The 16767-nt window shown below is 42.5% G+C and overlaps 1 protein-coding gene across 1 annotated transcript in view; it reads right to left on the reverse strand.

The window, feature by feature from the left end:
• LOC124605946 (sodium-dependent neutral amino acid transporter B(0)AT3) overlaps nt 1-16767 on the reverse strand; it is a 538536-nt gene that overhangs the window by 28254 nt on the left and 493515 nt on the right. The window contains exon 12 of the mRNA XM_047137906.1: nt 15580-15843. Within this exon, the coding sequence (XP_046993862.1) occupies nt 15580-15843 (264 nt within the window). The remainder of the gene's footprint in view (nt 1-15579; nt 15844-16767) is intronic.

The following is a 16767-nucleotide window of genomic DNA, read 5'->3' on the forward strand; positions in this document are numbered from 1 at the left end:
TTAATTTTGCAAAATTTCAGCTCCCAGAAGCATTTGCCTCAATGAAAAGAAACTTGGAGACCATGTAAAAAATTACCAGAAATGTATAATGAAGACTCCAGGGAAATGGTGTCCATTTAGGCCCACTATTGCTTTTTCTTGTGCGATCAAAAGGTAAGGGCTCAATTAATTCATTCACTGAAGAGCAATCACCAAAACAGAAATGTGAAAGCATACACCAGTATGCCTCTATGATTTTAAAGGGCGCATATTAGCATGTAGGTGGATTTGAAAGGAGGAGAGTGACATATCACCCATACTCCATTTTCCATGTAATGACGATTTTGAAACATTTCAAGGAAAATTATGACTGGGTTCAAAACACGCTGAACGAAGTATTGAATGCACAGTGCTCAATCAGAGACTAAAGACAGTAATTTGTATGGGACTACACAAAGTGGCTTGAAAAGTTTGAGAAAATTTGTTTTATATGACAGTTGAAACTGAAATCTTTGAACTGTGTGAAGGTGTGGTTGGATACCTACAGAATCCAAATTTTTATGCAGACAGAATGAAACATTCTATGGATATTATAGAAGGATCTCTTATGTATCTTAGGAATGATGAACCATTTTATATGCTATTAGATATTATTATAAGAACCCAAATCGGAAAGACCCCAATAACTTATGGCCTAAAAAAAGTTTTTGATCTGTTTCTGGATGAGACTGATTGAAGATCTAAAGTGACTATCCCATAATGTAGAGATACTTGTTACATCCTCCAAAATAGACCCTATGGCCTTTAGGGTTGATTGGAGTACACACCTCTAAAGGCTTCATGCACAGCTCAAATTGCTGCAATGCATTACAACTCATGTACAACCATGTAATGTGCCCTATAATGGTAGACAACTTCGTGCTGAATGTAGTAGGCTTAAACAACTGTTTCAGGAAGTTATTTACTTAATCATTCTGATTATGAAAGTCCCAGTATCATCACCATCATCTGAGAAGTCATTCAGCATCTTGCAGTTATTTTAATCTTGCTTAAGATCAACAATGACACAGTCAAGACACATCCACTATGTCTCCTTCATGTCCATCAAGAACAAGTTCATTATGAAAAAGGTCACAGCTGGGGAAATTAATTTTATGGATGACATGAAATAATTCATTTCTCAGACTGTGGAACAGAAAGCCAAATTTGGATATTGCATGTAAAACTTTGGAGTATAAAATGAAACACAGTAACTGCCTTCTTCTTTTACAATGAAATTTTGATTTCTTTTTCCATTAAGGTGTGATGCAGTGTTTCTAAAACAGTAGTATTAGCAATAATAATAACAATAATAATAATAATAATAATAATAATAATAATAGGAATAGTAATAGCAGTAAGAGGTTTATGAATGGCCAACTGCTATTCCAGTCTACAGAAAATCTGAACTACAGTTTGTAGGTGGTCTCAGAGAAATTTAGAATTAATGTCCTCTCACCTGTGAGATGTCTTTCTCAATATTAAATGAATGAAATTATTTCAAAGAAGCAGGACCTATAAAACTGAGCCCATATTTATGACATTTAGTGTTAATGAATTGTTTCTCTTTGAAGAACCATATAGTACCACCTAACACCTTCCCACACTATCAGGAAACATATTTGCTCAACAGTTTTGCTAAATGACGAATTATTCACATTCAGTGAGATCAGTGAATATATTTTTTTCATCCCCCAAACAACTGTGAATAGGTTTGTTTGCTCAAACAATGAATGGACTTGCTTCCTGCCAGCACACTAAACAATAGTTGAGACACCACTGTGTGCAAAATACTGATCAGAAAAAGGAACAAGATGATACAAGGTGCGATCAAAAAGTAACTGGAATTTTTTAATTTCTCTTACACTTTATTTTCAATTGTTTTTTAATCTTATTGGCTCACATGTTCCTGATTCCTAATGTATGTCTACATTTTCAGCTGTTTTGAGTATTTAGTTTATAGTTGACTGTCAAAGACAAGCATTTTGCAAGCGCTTGCCAAACTTTTACTTTTAAAAAAGATGGATCAATGAATTTGCATTTAACTTTGCTCGAAGAAGTGGAATAAAGGGCAGAAATACATTCAAGATGCTGACTGTGGCTTTTGGCAAACCTACTATGAGCAAATGTTTCAAAGAGGCTCGAGAAGACAGTGAATATAGTGACTGTCCTGGACCTCCTAGTACATCAGTTAGTGACGACAATGTGGAAGAAGTAAAGAAAATGGTTCTCTAAAATTGCCAAATCACCATCAGAGAGATTGCTGATGTCAGCATATCTCTTGGTTCATTTCAAGCAATTTTTTTTGTATGTTTTAGGTATGAAATGTGCAGCAGCAAAATATGTTCTGAAATTGTTGAATTTTGAGCAAAAATATCATAGTGTAGACATCACTCAGGAATTGCTGAATGAAGCTGATAACAATCTAGAACTTCTAAAGACTGTAATAAATGGTGAAAAAACACAGGTATATGGGTATGATGTTGAAATCTAGGCCCAGTTGTCCCAATGGAAACTGTCTGAAGAACTAAGACTAAAAAAAATGCAACAACTTTGATTACATGTGAAGGTGCTTCTCACTGTTTTCTTCAGTTATGATGGGATAGTGCATCATGAATTCTTGCCTTATGGTAATACTATCAATAAGTCATACTGCCTGCAAGTTTTGTGACATCTGTGTGGTACAATCCACAGAAATTACCAGAATTGTTACAAAACCATTCATTGAAATTCATCATGATGATGCTCCCTCTCATACCTCAATGCTTGTGCATGATTTTTTGGAAAAATGCAAAATTGTCATGTTGCTTCAACCACCATATTCACCTGATATAGCTCCATGCAACTTCCTTCTATTCCTGAAGCTTAAGAGAACCATGAAATGGCATCAACAGATTGTCTGAAGGAGCTAAATAGCACAACAAAAAGTGAGTTCCAGAAGTGCTTCCAAGATTGAAAAAAGTGCTGCCACAAGTGTATTATATCTGAGGGGGATTACTTTGAAGGGGGCAAAGCTGATGTTGATGAATAAATAAAGACTCTTTCAGAAAACAAAAATTCCCTTTACTTTTTGATCGCATCTCATAGTCATCGGAGAACATTTTCCATAGAGCCACAGTGGGCAAATTTTTTAGGGGAAGATGGAAATTTGAATATATTGCATAAATAAATGATGATGTTGAATGCAAGTGGTGCTATGAGATAAGGGGATTGTCACTGGAGAGGAAACTGGTGACCTGCATCAAAACAGTGAAACTAGTCAAATGATTAAGGGAGGGGAGGAGGGGAGGAAGTGTGTGGAACCATTGCATAGATGAAAGACAAATCCAGCAGTGAAGAGATTGTACAATGACCCCACTCTCAGGAAAACTACTGTCTTGACTTAGTTGTTATAACTGACTGTCCAACTTCATCTACAATTCTAGCACGATATCGAACTACTACAAGTGTGGATCTTTCTGCATTGTCAGTTTTATGCCACCTGCCTTAGGATGGACTGGTGAGATGGATGTTTTATTATATTCAAGCCATAAATACAATACACTGTAATTAATATAATGGAAGGAAACATTCCACGTGGGAAAAAATATATATAAAAACAAAGATGAGGTGACTTACCGAACAAAAGCGCTGGCAGGTCGATAGACACACAAACAAACACAAACACACACACAAAATTCAAGCTTTCGCAACAAACTGTTGCCTCATCAGGAAAGAGGGAAGGAGAGGGAAAGACGAAAGGATGTGGGTTTTAAGGGAGAGGGTAAGGAGTCATTCCAATCCCGGGAGCGGAAAGACTTACCTTAGGGGGAAAAAAGGACAGGTAGACACTCGCACACACGCACATATCCATCCACACATACAGACACAAGCAGACATATTTAAAGACAAAGAGTTTGGGCAGAGATGTCAGTCGAGGCAGAAGTGTAGAGGCAAAGAAGTTGTTGAAAGACAGGTGAGGTATGAGTGGCGGCAACTTGAAATTAGCGGAGATTGAGGCCTGGCGGATGACGAGAAGAGAGGATATACTGAAGGGCAAGTTCCCATCTCCGGAGTTCGGATAGGTTGGTGTTGGTGGGAAGTATCCAGATAACCCGGACGGTGTAACACTGTGCCAAGATGTGCTGGCTGTGCACCAAGGCATGTTTAGCCACAGGGTGATCCTCATTACCAACAAACACTGTCTGCCTGTGTCCATTCATGCGAATGGACAGTTTGTTGCTGGTCATTCCCACATAGAATGCATCACAGTGTAGGCAGGTCAGTTGGTAAATCACGTGGGTGCTTTCACACGTGGCTCTGCCTCTGATCGTGTACACCTTCCGGGTTACAGGACTGGAGTAGGTGGTGGTGGGAGGGTGCATGGGACAGGTTTTGCATCGGGGGCGGTTACAAGGATAGGAGCCAGAGGGTAGGGAAGGTGGTTTGGGGATTTCATAGGGATGAACTAACAGGTTACGAAGGTTAGGTGGACGGCGGAAAGACACTCTTGGCGGAGTGGGGAGGATTTCATGAAGGATGGATCTCATTTCAGGGCAGGATTTGAGGAAGTCGTATCCCTGCTGGAGAGCCACATTCAGAGTCTGGTCCAGTCCCGGAAAGTATCCTGTCACAAGTGGGGCACTTTTGTGGTTCTTCTGTGGGGGATTCTGGGTTTGAGGGGACGAGGAAGTGGCTCTGGTTATTTGCTTCTGTACCAGGTCGGGAGGGTAGTTGCGGGATGCGAAAGCTGTTTTCAGGTTGTTGGTGTAATGATTCAGGGATTCCGGACTGGAGCAGATTCGTTTGCCACGAAGACCCAGGCTGTAGGGAAGGGACCGTTTGATGTGGAATGGGTGGCAGCTGTCATAATGGAGGTACTGTTGCTTGTTGGTGGGTTTGATGTGGACGGACGTGTGAAGTTGGCCATTGGACAGGTGGAGGTCAACGTCAAGGAAAGTGGCATGGGATTTGGAGTAGGACCAGGTGAAACTGATGGAACCAAAGGAGTTGAGGTTGGAGAGGAAATTCTGGAGTTCTTCTTCACTGTGAGTCCAGATCATGAAGATGTCATCAATAAATCTGTACCAAACTTTGGGTTGGCAGACTTGGGTAACCAAGAAGGCTTCCTCTAAGCGACCCATGAATAGGTTGGCGTACGAGGGGGCCATCCTGGTGCCCATGGCTGTTCCCTTTAATTGTTGGTATGTCTGGCCCTCAAAAGTGAAGAAGTTGTGGGTCAGGATGAAGCTGGCTAAGGTGATGAGGAAAGAGGTTTTAGGTAGGGTGGCAGGTGATCGGCGTGAAAGGAAATGCTCCATCGCAGCGAGGCCCTGGACATGCGGAATATTAGTGTATAAGGACGTGGCATCAATGGTTACAAGGATGGTTTCCGGGGGTAACAGATTGGGTAAGGATTCCAGGCGTTCAAGGAAGTGGTTGGTGTCCTTGATGAAGGATGGGAGACTGCATGTAATGGGTTGAAGGTGTTGATCTACGTAGGCGGTGATACGTTCTGTGGGGGCTTGGTAACCAGCTACAATGGGGCGGCCGGGATGATTGGGTTTGTGGATTTTAGGAAGAAGGTAGAAGGTAGGGGTGCGGGGTGTCGGTGGGGTCAGGAGGTTGATGGAGTCAGGTGAAAGGTTTTGCAGGGGGCCTAAGGTTCTGAGAATTCCTTGAAGCTCCGCCTGGACATCGGGAATGGGGTTACCTTGGCAAACTTTGTATGTGGTGTTGTCTGAAAGCTGACACAGACCCTCAGCCACATACTCCCGACGATCAAGTACCACGGTCGTGGAACCCTTGTCCGCCGGAAGAATGACGATGGATCGGTCAGCCTTCAGATCACGGATAGCCTGGGCTTCAGCAGTGGTGATGTTGGGTGTAGGATTAAGGTTTTTTAAGAAGGATTGAGATGCAAGGCTGGAAGTCAGAAATTCCTGGAAGGTTTGGAGAGGGTGATTTTGAGGAAGAGGAGGTGGGTCCCGCTGTGACGGAGGACGGAACTGTTCCAGGCAGGGTTCAATTTGGATGGTGTCTTGAGGAGTCGGATCATTAGGAGTAGGATTAGGATCATTTTTCTTCGTGGCAAAGTGATACTTCCAGCAGAGAGTACGGGTGTAGGACAGTAAATCTTTGACGAGGGCTGTTTGGTTGAATCTGGGAGTGGGGCTGAAGGTGAGGCCTTTGGATAGGACAGAGGTTTCGGATTGGGAGAGAGGTTTGGAGGAAAGGTTAACTACTGAATTAGGGTGTTGTGGTTCCAGATTGTGTTGATCGGAATTTTGAGGTTTTGGAGGGAGTGGAGCTGGAAGTGGGAGATTGAGTAGATGGGAGAGACTGGGTTTGTGTGCAATGAGAGGAGGTTGAGGTTTGCTGGAAAGGTTGTGAAGGGTGAGTGAGTTGCCTTTCCGGAGGTGGGAAACCAGGAGATTGGATAGTTTTTTGAGGTGGAGGGTGGCATGCTGTTCTAATTTACGGTTGGCCTGTAGGAGGATGCTCTGAACAGCCGGTGTGGATGTGGGGGAGGAAAGATTAAGGACTTTTATTAAGGATAGGAGTTGACGGGTGTGTTCATTGGCTGAGTTGATGTGTAGGTGAAGGATTAGGTGGGTGAGGGCAATGGATTGTTCAGTTTGGAACTGGTATAGGGACTGATGGAAGGAAGGGTTGCAGCCAGAGATGGGAACTTTGAGTGTGAGGCCTTTGGGGGTAATGCCAAATGTCAGACAAGCCTGAGAAAATAAAATATGCGAGCGTAATCTGGCTCCTCCGCAAACATGCCTTCGCCCTAGCCAGATTACGCTCGCATATTTTATTTTCTCAGGCTTGTCTGACATTTGGCATTACCCCCAAAGGCCTCACACTCAAAGTTCCCATCTCTGGCTGCAACCCTTCCTTCCATCAGTCCCTATACCAGTTCCAAACTGAACAATCCATTGCCCTCACCCACCTAATCCTTCACCTACACATCAACTCAGCCAATGAACACACCCGTCAACTCCTATCCTTAATAAAAGTCCTTAATCTTTCCTCCCCCACATCCACACCGGCTGTTCAGAGCATCCTCCTACAGGCCAACCGTAAATTAGAACAGCATGCCACCCTCCACCTCAAAAAACTATCCAATCTCCTGGTTTCCCACCTCCGGAAAGGCAACTCACTCACCCTTCACAACATTTCCAGCAAACCTCAACCTCCTCTCATTGCACACAAACCCAGTCTCTCCCATCTACTCAATCTCCCACTTCCAGCTCCACTCCCTCCAAAACCTCAAAATTCCGATCAACACAATCTGGAACCACAACACCCTAATTCAGTAGTTAACCTTTCCTCCAAACCTCTCTCTCAATCCGAAACCTCTGTCCTATCCAAAGGCCTCACCTTCAGCCCCACTCCCAGATTCAACCAAACAGCCCTCGTCAAAGATTTACTGTCCTACACCCGTACTCTCTGCTGGAAGTATCACTTTGCCACGAAGAAAAATGATCCTAATCCTACTCCTAATGATCCGACTCCTCAAGACACCATCCAAATTGAACCCTGCCTGGAACAGTTCCGTCCTCCGTCACAGCGGGACCCACCTCCTCTTCCTCAAAATCACCCTCTCCAAACCTTCCAGGAATTTCTGACTTCCAGCCTTGCATCTCAATCCTTCTTAAAAAACCTTAATCCTACACCCAACATCACCACTGCTGAAGCCCAGGCTATCCGTGATCTGAAGGCTGACCGATCCATCGTCATTCTTCCGGCGGACAAGGGTTCCACGACCGTGGTACTTGATCGTCGGGAGTATGTGGCTGAGGGTCTGCGTCAGCTTTCAGACAACACCACATACAAAGTTTGCCAAGGTAACCCCATTCCCGATGTCCAGGCGGAGCTTCAAGGAATTCTCAGAACCTTAGGCCCCCTGCAAAACCTTTCACCTGACTCCATCAACCTCCTGACCCCACCGACACCCCGCACCCCTACCTTCTACCTTCTTCCTAAAATCCACAAACCCAATCATCCCGGCCGCCCCATTGTAGCTGGTTACCAAGCCCCCACAGAACGTATCTCCGCCTACGTAGATCAACACCTTCAACCCATTACATGCAGTCTCCCATCCTTCATCAAGGACACCAACCACTTCCTTGAACGCCTGGAATCCTTACCCAATCTGTTACCCCCGGAAACCATCCTTGTAACCATTGATGCCACGTCCTTATACACTAATATTCCGCACGTCCAGGGCCTCGCTGCGATGGAGCATTTCCTTTCACGCCGATCACCTGACACCCTACCTAAAACCTCTTTCCTCATCACCTTAGCCAGCTTCATCCTGACCCACAACTTCTTCACTTTTGAGGGCCAGACATACCAACAATTAAAGGGAACAGCCATGGGCACCAGGATGGCCCCCTCGTACGCCAACCTATTCATGGGTCGCTTAGAGGAAGCCCTCTTGGTTACCCAAGTCTGCCAACCCAAAGTTTGGTACAGATTTATTGATGACATCTTCGTGATCTGGACTCACAGTGAAGAAGAACTCCAGAATTTCCTCTCCAACCTCAACTCCTTTGGTTCCATCAGTTTCACCTGGTCCTACTCCAAATCCCATGCCACTTTCCTTGACGTTGACCTCCACCTGTCCAATGGCCAACTTCACACGTCCGTCCACATCAAACCCACCAACAAGCAACAGTACCTCCATTATGACAGCTGCCACCCATTCCACATCAAACGGTCCCTTCCCTACAGCCTGGGTCTTCGTGGCAAACGAATCTGCTCCAGTCCGGAATCCCTGAATCATTACACCAACAACCTGAAAACAGCTTTCGCATCCCGCAACTACCCTCCCGACCTGGTACAGAAGCAAATAACCAGAGCCACTTCCTCGTCCCCTCAAACCCAGAATCCCCCACAGAAGAACCACAAAAGTGCCCCACTTGTGACAGGATACTTTCCGGGACTGGACCAGACTCTGAATGTGGCTCTCCAGCAGGGATACGACTTCCTCAAATCCTGCCCTGAAATGAGATCCATCCTTCATGAAATCCTCCCCACTCCGCCAAGAGTGTCTTTCCGCCGTCCACCTAACCTTCGTAACCTGTTAGTTCATCCCTATGAAATCCCCAAACCACCTTCCCTACCCTCTGGCTCCTATCCTTGTAACCGCCCCCGATGCAAAACCTGTCCCATGCACCCTCCCACCACCACCTACTCCAGTCCTGTAACCCGGAAGGTGTACACGATCAGAGGCAGAGCCACGTGTGAAAGCACCCACGTGATTTACCAACTGACCTGCCTACACTGTGATGCATTCTATGTGGGAATGACCAGCAACAAACTGTCCATTCGCATGAATGGACACAGGCAGACAGTGTTTGTTGGTAATGAGGATCACCCTGTGGCTAAACATGCCTTGGTGCACAGCCAGCACATCTTGGCACAGTGTTACACCGTCCGGGTTATCTGGATACTTCCCACCAACACCAACCTATCCGAACTCCGGAGATGGGAACTTGCCCTTCAGTATATCCTCTCTTCTCGTCATTCGCCAGGCCTCAATCTCCGCTAATTTCAAGTTGCCGCCACTCATACCTCACCTGTCTTTCAACAACTTCTTTGCCTCTACACTTCTGCCTCGACTGACATCTTTGTCTTTAAATATGTCTGCTTGTGTCTGTATGTGTGGATGGATATGTGCGTGTGTGCGAGTGTCTACCTGTCCTTTTTTCCCCCTAAGGTAAGTCTTTCCGCTCCCGGGATTGGAATGACTCCTTACCCTCTCCCTTAAAACCCACATCCTTTCGTCTTTCCCTCTCCTTCCCTCTTTCCTGATGAGGCAACAGTTTGTTGCGAAAGCTTGAATTTTGTGTGTGTGTTTGTGTTTGTTTGTGTGTCTATCGACCTGCCAGCGCTTTTGTTCGGTAAGTCACCTCATCTTTGTTTTTATATATATACACTGTAATTACCATTACAAAGAAATGAAAGAAAGAATTATCAAGCTTCACTCCTCTTGACCAGAATGTTGCAACTGCATATGGTTCTGTAACCAGAAGGACTTCTCCTGTGCAAGATGCAGGACATAGTTGACAATCCAGTAGGTGCTCCATGGTCTGTGGTTCTGCACAGTAAAAGTGCCATTTTGCGAGGTTACTTTTAGATCTTGATATTCCAGAACAAAGATGGCTGAGTGATCTCCACATGATCCAATAGTGTTCATTCCCATGTGAGAGGGTTTCAGAGGGAGAGAACAGATAGAGTTATTCTCAAATTGAGAGGTCCACAGTTGTTTTCCTACTGTGGCTGCTGTCATTTGCAAGACTTAAGTGATACTGAGGAAACTTGGGGCTGCTGGAATGTATCCATATAGTGGATGGCTTTCCTGGTGAGCCTGATTTGTTCCCTCCACATTGGCAACTACTTGATGGTGAAAATCTGGTGGCACTATGCCAGTGATCTGGTAGAGTATTACAAGTGGCGCAAGTTTCAAACAACCTGTAATTAGCCTATACATTTCATTTAGCACCTTGTCCACTGTGTTTGTATATGGAATTTTACCAGACTGGGCATACATACTCTGCAACACTGTAACATATCACTAGCAAATCTCAGGATTTGAAGTTGAGGGCCCCACATACTGCTAATGATCTTCCAAAGGATATTATTGCTGGCTTCCACCTTCATTCTCTTATTCTTACAATGCTGCTTATAGGCCTTACACCTAACAAGGGCGAATTAATAATTCACGTGAATTCTATTGTATGGCTTTAAATGCCCAGAAACCACAAAAGCCTCAGACGTCAATGGACATGTGAACATCTCTATTCACACACCAAAATTTAGTCTTTTTGAGTGATTCCTGCTTCAACAAAGGCCACATATGTTTGGTTACTAATATGCTGATTACAATCTGGTAGGCTGCATTATTATGATTCGTAGTGGACAATGTCATGTCTGATTATGGTTTGGAGTGTTCTTGGATCCAATATGTGATCTTGACTTTGATATATTGAGGTGAATACATGTAGCAGCTACTATATTAAGGATGTTTAGAGCATAAGGTATTAACCCTTATTCAAGGAACTCCGTATGTCATAATAACAAGACAATTCTTGGCAACATGTGTGGGATCACAACATAGACCTAAAGAGCAATACAGTGCAAAAACTAGTTGAAGGTGGTATTCAAGTGAAAAGACCAATTGCCATCAACAAAGCAACAGTACTGTCAAATGTCAATACTGTTGCATGACAATGGTGGAAGGTTATCTGGCAGCAGAGGTATTATGAAACAGTTGTATTTACAAATGTTTCATAAATGTTACATGTCAAAGATTTTTGAGATTTTTTTGCCATAAGAAACTGGGTTACACAACAAATTTGGCATCTATTGGAATCTTTAGTTGTAACATTAATCCTGATTATCTGCTGTAGGTGAATGAGTAGCTGTATGACCTTTCTTTTACTACTGATCCAAGTGCACTCACCTACTGTATGAGTCAGTGACTACTTTCCATGGAATATGAAAATAGAGATTACTAACCTTTTAGAGAATACCTACAGTTGAAAATTTTTAAGAATCTGTTTCTTGAGGGATCTTGGACCACGCACATATCAATATTTCACTCATTTAGGGACCGAAAACAATGAGGTTAGAAGAAATCTTAACAGATTGTAAAATTAAAATTGCATGGTAGATATGAATGTTCATGTCACAATACAATGAAACATAAGCTACACACTGCACTCCCCTCCTATATAGGAATGTTGGTGATTTAGTTAGGTAACAAGCTTAAGCATTAGTACTTTAGTTTTGTTTTTAAAGTGCTGTCTATGATGTCTAGACTCATCAAGAACCACAACTGATGTCAACTGTTACTATACAAGCCTTAGGGTGTGCATTTGTGTATTGGTGCACCATCCACTATCATAAAACCATAATGAAAGATAGTGGTGAAGAACCATAATACAACAGGGACACTTTTGTCATTAAACCATATGCTGTTGTTGTGGTCTTCAGTCCATAGACTGGTTTGATGCAGCTCTCCATGCTACTCTATCCTGTGCAAGCTGCTTCATCTCTGAGTACCTACTGCAACCTACATTCTTCTGAATCTGCTTAGTGTATTCATCTCTTAGTCACTCTCTAAGATTTTTACTCTCCACACTGCCCTCCAGTACTAAATTGGTGATCTCTTGATGCCTCAGAACATGTCCTACCAACTGACCCCTTCTTCTAGTCAAGTTGTGCAACAAATTTCTCTTCTCCCCAATTCCATTCAGTATCTTCTCATTAGTTATGTGATCTACCCATCTAATCTTCAGCATTCTTCTGTAGCACCATGTTTCAAATGCTTCTATTCTCTTCTTGTCCAAACTATTTATCATCCATGTTTCACTTCCATGCATGGCTCCACTCCATACAAATACTTTCAGAAATGCCTTCCTGACACTTCAACCTATGCTTGACATTAACAAATTTCTCTTCTTCAGAAACACTTTCCTTGCCATTGCTAGTCTACATTTTATATCCTCTCTACTTTGACCATCATCAGTTATTTTGCTCCCCAAATATCAAAACTCATCTACTACTTTAAGTGTCTCATTTCCTAATCTAATTCCCTCAGCATCACCCGATTTAATTTGAATACATTCCATTATTGTCATTTTACTTTTGTTGATGTTCATTTTAAATCCTCCTTTCAAGACACTGTCCATTCCATTCATGGTCTTCCAGGTTCTTTGCTGTCTCTGACAGAATTACAATGTTATCAGGAAACCTCAAATTTTTTATTTCTTCTCCATGGATTTTAATTCCTACTCCAAATTTTTCTTTTGTTTCCTTTACTGCTTGCTCAATATACAGATTGAATAACATCAGGGATAGGCTTCAACCCTGCCTCACTCCCTTCCCAACCATTGCTTCCCTTTCATGTCCCATGACTCTTATAACTGCCACCTGGTTTCTGTACAAATTGTAAATAGCCTTTCGCTCCCTGCATTTTACCCCAGCCACCTTCAGAATTTGAAAGAGAGTATTCCAGTCAACAATGTCAAAAGCTTTCTCTAAGTCTACAAATGCTAGAAACGTAGGTTAGCATTTCCTTAAACTTTCTTCTAAGATAATTAATAGGGTCAATATTGCCTCATGTGTTCCAATATTTCTATGGACTTCCCTGAAGTCAGCTCCTACCAGTTTTTCCATTCATCAGTAAACAATTTGCGTTAGTATTTTGCAGCCATGACTTATTAAACTGATAGTTTGGTAATTCTCACATCTGTCAACACCTGCTTTCTTGCCGGCCGAAGTGGCCGTGTGGTTAAAGGCGCTGCAGTCTGGAACCGCAAGACCGCTACGGTCGCAGGTTCGAATCCTGCCTCGGGCATGGATGTTTGTGGTGTCCTTAGGTTAGTTAGGTTTAACTAGTTCTAAGTTCTAGGGGACTAATGACCTCAGCAGTTGAGTCCCATAGTGCTCAGAGCCATTTGAACCATTTTTGAACCTGCTTTCTTTGGGATTGGAATTATTATATTCTTCTTGAAGTCTGAGGGTATTTCGCCTGTCTCATACATCTTGCTCACCAGATGGTAGAGTTTTGTCAGGGCTGGCTCTCCCAAGGCTATCAGTTGTTCTAGTGGAATATTGTCTGCTCCCAGGGCCTTGTTTTGACTTAGATCTTTCACTGCTCTGTCAAACTTTTCACACAGTATCATATCTCCCATTTCATCTTCATCTACATCCTCTTCCATTTCCATAATATTGTCCTCAAGTACATTGCCGTTGTATAGACCCTCTATATACTCCTTCCACCTTTCTGCTTTCCCTTCTTTGCTTAGAACTGGGTTTCCATCTGAGCTCTTAATATTCATACAAGTGGTTTTCTTTCCACCAAAGGTCTCTTTAATTTTCCTGTAGGCAGTATCTATCTTACCCATATATATATATATAAAAATAAGCACTGGCAGGTCGATAGAAACACAAACAGACACATACATACACACAAAATTCAAGCCATCTTTCGATCTCATTTCTGAGATGTTTGTATTCCTTTTTGCCCACTTCATTTACTGCGTTTTTACATTTTCTCCTTTGATCAATGAAATTCAATATTTCTTCTGTTACCCAAGGATTTCCACTAGCCATTGTTTTGTTACCTACTTGATCCTCTGCTACCTTCACTATTTCATCTCTCATAGCTATCCATTCTTCTTCTACTGTATTTCTTTCCCCCATTCCTGTCAATTGTTCCCTTATGCTCTCCCTGAAACTCTGTACAACCTCTGGTTCTTTCAGTTTATGCAGGTCCCATCTCCTTAAATTCCCACCTTTTTGCAGTTTCTTCAGTTTTAATCTACAGTTCATAACCAATAGATTGTGGTCAGAGTTCACACTTGCCCATGGAAATGTTTTACAATTTAAAATGTGGTTCCTAAATCTCTGTCTTACCATTATATAATCTATCTGATACCTTTTAGTATCTCCAGGGTTCTTCCATGTATACAACCTTCTTTCATGATTCTTAAACCAAGTGTTAGCTATGATTATGTTGTGCTCTGTGTTAATTTCTACCAGATGGCTTCCTCTTTCATTCCTTACCCCCATTCCATATTCACCTACTACTTTTCCTTCTCTTCCTTTTCCTACTCTCGAATTCCAGTCACCCATGACTATTAAATTTTCGTCTCCCTTCACTATCTGAGTAACTTCTTTTATCTCATCATACATTCATCAATCTCTTCATCATCTGCAGAGCTAATTGGCATATAAACTTGTACTACTGTGGTAGGCATGGGTGTCTATCTTTGCTATAATAGTGTGCTCACTATGCTGTTTGTAGTAGCTTACCTTTGCTCCTATTTTTTTATTCATTATTAAACCTACTCCTGCAGTACCCATATTTCATTTTGTACTTATAACACAGTATGCACTTGACTGGAAGTCTTATTCCTCCTGCCAAACTCCACTAATTCCCACTACATCTAACTTTAACCTATCCATTTCCCTTTTTAAATTTTCTAATCTACCTGCCCGATTAAGGGATCTGACATTCCACACTCCAATACGTACAATGCCAGTTTTCTTTCTCCTGATAACGATGTCCTCCTGGGTAGTCCCCACCTGGAGATCCAAATGGGGGACTATTTTACCTCCGGAATATTTTACCCAAGAGGACGCCATCATCATTTAACCATAAAGCTGCATGCCCTCGGGAAAAATTACGTCTGTAGTTTCCCCTTCCTTTCAGTCGTTCACAGTACCAGCATGGCAAAACTGTTTTGCTTAATATTGCAAGGACAGATCAGTCAATTATCCAGGTTGTTGTCCCAACAACTACTGAAAAGGCTCCTGCCCCTCTTCAGGAACCACACATTTGTCTGGCCTCTCAACAGATATCCCTCTGCTGTGGTTGTACCTACGGTATGGCTATCTGTATCATTGAGGCGCAGAAGCCTCTCCCCCAGTGGCAAGCTTATTACAAATGTGCACATGCGCAACAATCTTCTTATTCTGTTCAATTTTTTTAGAATGTCCTACAACAGTATCTCATGTTTTACTGTAAATTACTTCACACAACTACTTAAAATAGTTTACCTGCATATGGCTACAGCTGGAATCCACAGAACAGAGATGAGTATCAGAAATGCAATAAGCACAAGTGCCCACACAGGCCACTCATGACGCTCCGTTATTCCTTTGCTGGCAACCCATGCTGGGTAGCCACTGCCATCTACTGCTATTTCCACAAAGCTTGCTACAAGTATTGACAGCATAGCTAGTGGTGACAGGTATTTCCAGCAGATAAGCCAGTACAGGCCTGGCCTCTTGCCTGTCATCATTTCTATGTCATCAGCAAACCTGAAAGTCAAATTTGAAACTTATTTGATCATCAATTACAGATTAGTATTTTGTGTAATTACTTCAATAATACATTTCTGCATCTCATATTTATGGAGTCGGCTTTATCTAGGTTATCTTTTTCCATAATCTTATTGAGAAACATGATGAAATGAAAATTAATACAACAGTCTGAAAACGAAGGATTAATGTCATTTTGGAAAATTCCTTATGGAATTTACACTCTCAAATGACTGATGATAAGCAGACTCTGTAGGGTGATATGCTGCACTGTGAATAGACATGTAATGAGAATCTGAACATTGCATATGAGCTTTCAAATTTGCAACACAAATCACACACGTACATGTGACATGTGCCCCCTCCACCTTCACACACACACACACACACACACACACACACACACACACACACACACACACACACACACACACCACACAGAGAGAGAGAGAGAGAGAGAGAGAGAGAGAGAGAGAGAGAGAGAGAGAGAGAGAGAGAGAGAGAGAGAGAGAGAGCACTTTGTTCTCTTGGTATTGTAATTCAACTAGCGTGAGTGGTTTCTGATAGGGAGAGAGTGAGTCAAATGTGAAAGAATCAAAGTGTGTCAGGAGGAGAACCAGCTTAGGATAATAAGGAACTGCAGGGTAAAAGATAGGAATTCAGTGCCAGAGACAGCTCACCTAGGTGCAGGTAGGTTAGTTTCTTTTAGCATATTGAGGGGATGTGGGAAGGGGCACATGGGAGGCAGAATATATGGATCCATCAAGAAAATAATGTGGATGTAGCTCAATAGACTATAAATTTAAATATAACTAAAGACATTGAGAACTACTGAAAATGATGTGGTGCAAAGCGGAGGGTGGAAGTTGGGAACAAACGTGGAGATTTATTTATTTATTTATTTATTTAGCCATTCGTGGACAT

The sequence above is a fragment of the Schistocerca americana genome, chromosome 3 (assembly GCF_021461395.2).
Source record: "Schistocerca americana isolate TAMUIC-IGC-003095 chromosome 3, iqSchAmer2.1, whole genome shotgun sequence".
NCBI classification, from domain to species: domain Eukaryota; kingdom Metazoa; phylum Arthropoda; class Insecta; order Orthoptera; family Acrididae; genus Schistocerca; species Schistocerca americana.